This window comes from Tupaia chinensis, unplaced genomic scaffold, assembly GCF_000334495.1.
Source record: "Tupaia chinensis unplaced genomic scaffold, TupChi_1.0 Scaffold138910_1, whole genome shotgun sequence".
NCBI lineage: Eukaryota > Metazoa > Chordata > Mammalia > Scandentia > Tupaiidae > Tupaia > Tupaia belangeri.
This window is the reverse complement of record NW_006198801.1, coordinates 1,735,524-1,739,477: the sequence shown is the minus strand read 5'-3', so window position 1 is coordinate 1,739,477 and position 3,954 is coordinate 1,735,524. Positions and strand designations below refer to the sequence as shown.

The following is a 3,954-nucleotide window of genomic DNA, read 5'->3' as shown; positions in this document are numbered from 1 at the left end:
TACCCACCAGCACCCAAGTACGGACCAACACTGACAGCCCCGTGCTCCTGGTCTACGGCATGGATCAATCTAAGATGAACTGTGACAGAGTCTTCAATGTCTTCTGCTTGTATGGCAATGTGGAGAAGGTGAGCTTCTGCTGGGTCCTCTGCTTTCCATATAGACCTGGCACATCCCTGGGAGGCCTAGAGCCAGTGCTCAGGCAGCACAACGGGGAGAGCCAGCAGGAGCCAGCTCATGGCAGGCTGGCTGTGCCCGTCCTCAACTCCTGCAGGCGGGCTTTCTTTGTCCCCTTTGTCCGGGTGTTTTGTTTTCTTGGAATTACCAGTGGTTTTTGAAAACAGCTCTATCATGTAAAGTGGTCTCACCAGTACAAAACTGTATAGAATTATAAAATACCAAAATTTGCCTGTTGTAGTTTTAAGACCCGTCCATAGTGTCAGAATTTCCTCCATAAACTGGCCCTGCCTTCCCACGGTTGGGGCTGGCAAGTAGTTGACCATCCACCTGAGACCGGGCAGGTTCTTTTATCCAGCTCCTCTGGGTCCCTGAAGCCTTGTAAGGTGTAGCCCCTGGCTTAGTCCATTAGCAGTGAATACCTCTGCAGTTTTTTGTGTTTACCCCCCTGGCTTAGTCCATTAGCAGTGAATACCTGTGCAGTTTTTTGTGTTTACAAGTTGTCACAGGTGCTTCACATGGAGTACAATTTTCATAGTACTCCGTAATGAGAAGTGGAAGTTAAATAACTGGCTCAGGTTCAGGTTATGTTTCTATGGAAAGCAGGATTCAGAGCCAGGTATGTGGCTTCTGAACCTATACTAACCTGTGTTGCAGAATGTCTGTACAGTTCCTGCCACATTAAGAGATACTTTACACTGTAACTATAGATCTAGTCGTCCACAGGTACTGCGTGTCTGTGTGTAACAGAGAAAGCGCTGATGAGAGTTCTTGCTCTGCGCAGTGTTCTTTGTTGTGCTTCATTAAATAAACGGCCTTGTGGGTCAGGCCACGCTGTAGTGAGAAAGCACTGCCGAGGCTCTGCTGCCACCTACGGTAGAGTGCTGCTTGTGTGCCTGACATGTTTTTCTGGTGGTCTTGGCTCCCTTTCCACAAGGGAGGAAATGGAAGCCCACAGTCAGAGCAGGAGTTGGTATTTCTGACTAACTTGGGACGGGAGGAGGGTCTGGCAGCTGGGCAGTAGTGCTGATGGCAGCTGCTCTCCCCAAGGTGAAATTCATGAAAAGCAAGCCGGGGGCCGCCATGGTGGAGATGGCTGATGGCTATGCTGTGGACCGGGCCATTACCCACCTCAACAACAACTTCATGTTCGGACAAAAGCTGAATGTCTGGTAGGTGCTTGGTCTCCTCAGCCTAGGGGGGCTTGGAGATGAACTGAGGAGGGAAGGTGCGATGGGCCCCACAAAGGAGCAGAACAGTGAGGCTGAAGTGCTTCCTCAGACAAGAGTGCAATGTGGCATTGTGTTCTCAGACCTCTCTCGGAAGACGACGTGGGAGAAAGTGGGTCAGCCACGCCTGCTGTGAGGCAATGTCCCCTGAGGCCCACAGCACCGTCAGGCAGTGGGGCCAGCCGAGTCTCTGAGGCAACAATGGCAGGCTTGGAGGACACATTTGGGTCTGACAGATGGCTCTCTTTTCTTCCTATAGTGTCTCCAAGCAACCAGCCATCATGCCCGGACAGTCATACGGGCTGGAAGACGGGTCCTGCAGTTATAAAGACTTCAGCGAGTCAAGGAACAATCGGTTTTCCACCCCAGAGCAGGCAGCCAAGAACCGCATCCAGCACCCTAGCAACGTGCTACATTTCTTCAACGCCCCTCTGGAAGTGACTGAGGAGAACTTCTTTGAGGTGAGTGCCATAGGCCTTCTCAGGTAGTTTGTTTTTTGCCACAGCCATCTGAGTAGGCCACTCATTTGAGTCTTGGAACAAGTATCTCTCAGGCTCCTGTTGCCAGGTCCTGGGGCCGGTGTGGAGGGCCCAGGAGAGATCGAGAGACGGATGCCCGCTCCCAGTCTAGACAGGGTGGAAGTGGCAACAGGAGAGCTCACCATGCCCCTCCCTGGATTTGTGGCAGCTGTTTTGCTGGGAAGGCCTCTCACAGGCCCAGTGATCAGAGTCTAGTCTCAACATCCACGTGGTCAGGGCCTCCGGGTGCCTTGATAACATCAGGAACTAGGGCGGGCCCCCTAAGTCTTGGTTTACAGAGGGAACAAGGGCAACTATGGGGAGGGAGGGACTCTGACTGAGTTGGACTTCAGACCTTGCTATGCCTAGAAGCTGCCCTTCATTCAGTTCAGCAAACATTTACCTAATATTGATGCACACCAGGATAGCTATAGAAGACGGAGATTTACCAACAGCTCCCCTGTCTTCGGCAGCATAATTAAGAGTGGTCCTTTGTGTCACAGGGATGCACTGGAGTGTGTGATAAAAGCTAGAAACCCCTTTTCCAGGAAAATCAGCATTCTGTATTATAAGCTTGGGTCTGTTTAATTCTCCCATAGGGTACCCCTTGCATTTCTGACCCCACCTTGCTCAATGTTTCTGTTGCAGATTTGCGATGAGCTGGGAGTGAAGCGACCATCTTCTGTGAAAGTATTCTCAGGCAAAAGTGAGTCGCTGGCCTCCCCAATTCCCTGATTATTGATATGTGGCTGCCTACCTGGTTCTTGCTTGGGTTTTCCTGAGGCCCATGCTTTCCCCTTGCTTTCTGATCAGGTGAACGCAGCTCCTCTGGGCTGCTGGAGTGGGAGTCCAAGAGTGATGCCCTGGAGACTTTGGGCTTCCTCAACCATTACCAGATGAAAAACCCAAGTGAGTATGTCTCCTGCAGTCATCCCCCAGGTGGCCTGAGGGGTTTGTTGGCTTCAGGCCAGAGCTGTCCTTCCTACCCTTGAGATAGGACCTGAGAGGCTCCCTTATTGTCACCGACACAGGCAGGACTGGTCGTCAGGAGAGCAACATGCTGCTCCTGTGGGAAGACCAGCCTGACTGCTTGCTGCCACCCACTCTGCCAGCTTGGGAGGTGCTCAGGCTTGCCCTCCAGGGAGCTAGAATTCTCTCTCTGCGTCAGAGACAGGCTCATGTGGTGCCCAGGAAAGGGGCTGCACTAGCAGCCAGGAGAATTTGCACACTCAGGCCTGTTGCTCAGGGCCAGTTAAGACTATATAGGAATGGGCTGTGGAAATGACCAAGAAGAGAATGGCTTTGTACATTTGACTATTTATTTTTTCCTTAAGTTTCACATCAGACTGACTAGTCAAACCCCTGCAACTGAACTGCAGAAAATGGGAGATGGGTACAAAGTGCGAGGAATTGGGTGGAGGGAGCCTCCAGAGAAGGGCCCAGCCAGACTTTTCTCTTCTCCTTTGCAGATGGCCCATACCCGTACACTCTGAAGTTGTGTTTCTCCACCGCTCAGCACGCCTCCTAATTAGGTGCCTAGGAAGAGTCCCATCTGAGCAGGAAAATGTTTCTCTTTCCTTTATGCCGTTCTCTTTTCTTTTGCAACAGTTCTTGTATTTCTTTTTTTTTTTTTTTAAATGCTAGGTTAGTAGAGGCTTAACCATAATGAAAATGCTGGAAGTATGGAGGGGGAGGGAGAGGGGGACTGATATCTCCCAAGATTAACCTTCATTTTTAAAAAATTATTGTACATGTGATTTTTTTTTCCTGTTCATACATTTGTGCTGCCCATGTACTCTTGGCACATTTCAATAAAATTGTTTGGAAAATAACCACTTGCTGGGATTCCAAGGCGTGTCTGCTTCCCTCCCTCCCACTGTCTTCTGAAAAGAGGCACAGGCAGGCCAGGGCACCACCCTAGGCCCTGGAGAAATGCAAGCCCAGCCCTGAGAGGCTCAGGAGTGAGCCAAACAGGGAACATTGCTGGGCCTTGAGAACTCTGGGTTGGGTTTGTTTTTTTATTTTTTTTT

General features: G+C 50.6%; 1 protein-coding gene across 1 annotated transcript in view; it reads left to right on the top strand.

Moving 5' to 3' along the window:
- HNRNPL (heterogeneous nuclear ribonucleoprotein L) overlaps positions 1–3,759 on the top strand; it is a gene marked incomplete at its 5' end in the record, with an annotated part of 10,351 nt that extends 6,592 nt beyond the window's left edge. Inside the window, 6 exon segments of the mRNA XM_014592946.1 lie at positions 61–128; positions 1,228–1,349; positions 1,666–1,867; positions 2,573–2,630; positions 2,738–2,833; positions 3,394–3,759. Of these exon segments, the coding sequence (XP_014448432.1) occupies positions 61–128; positions 1,228–1,349; positions 1,666–1,867; positions 2,573–2,630; positions 2,738–2,833; positions 3,394–3,452 (605 nt within the window).
- Positions 3,760–3,954: the final 195 nt, after the last annotated feature.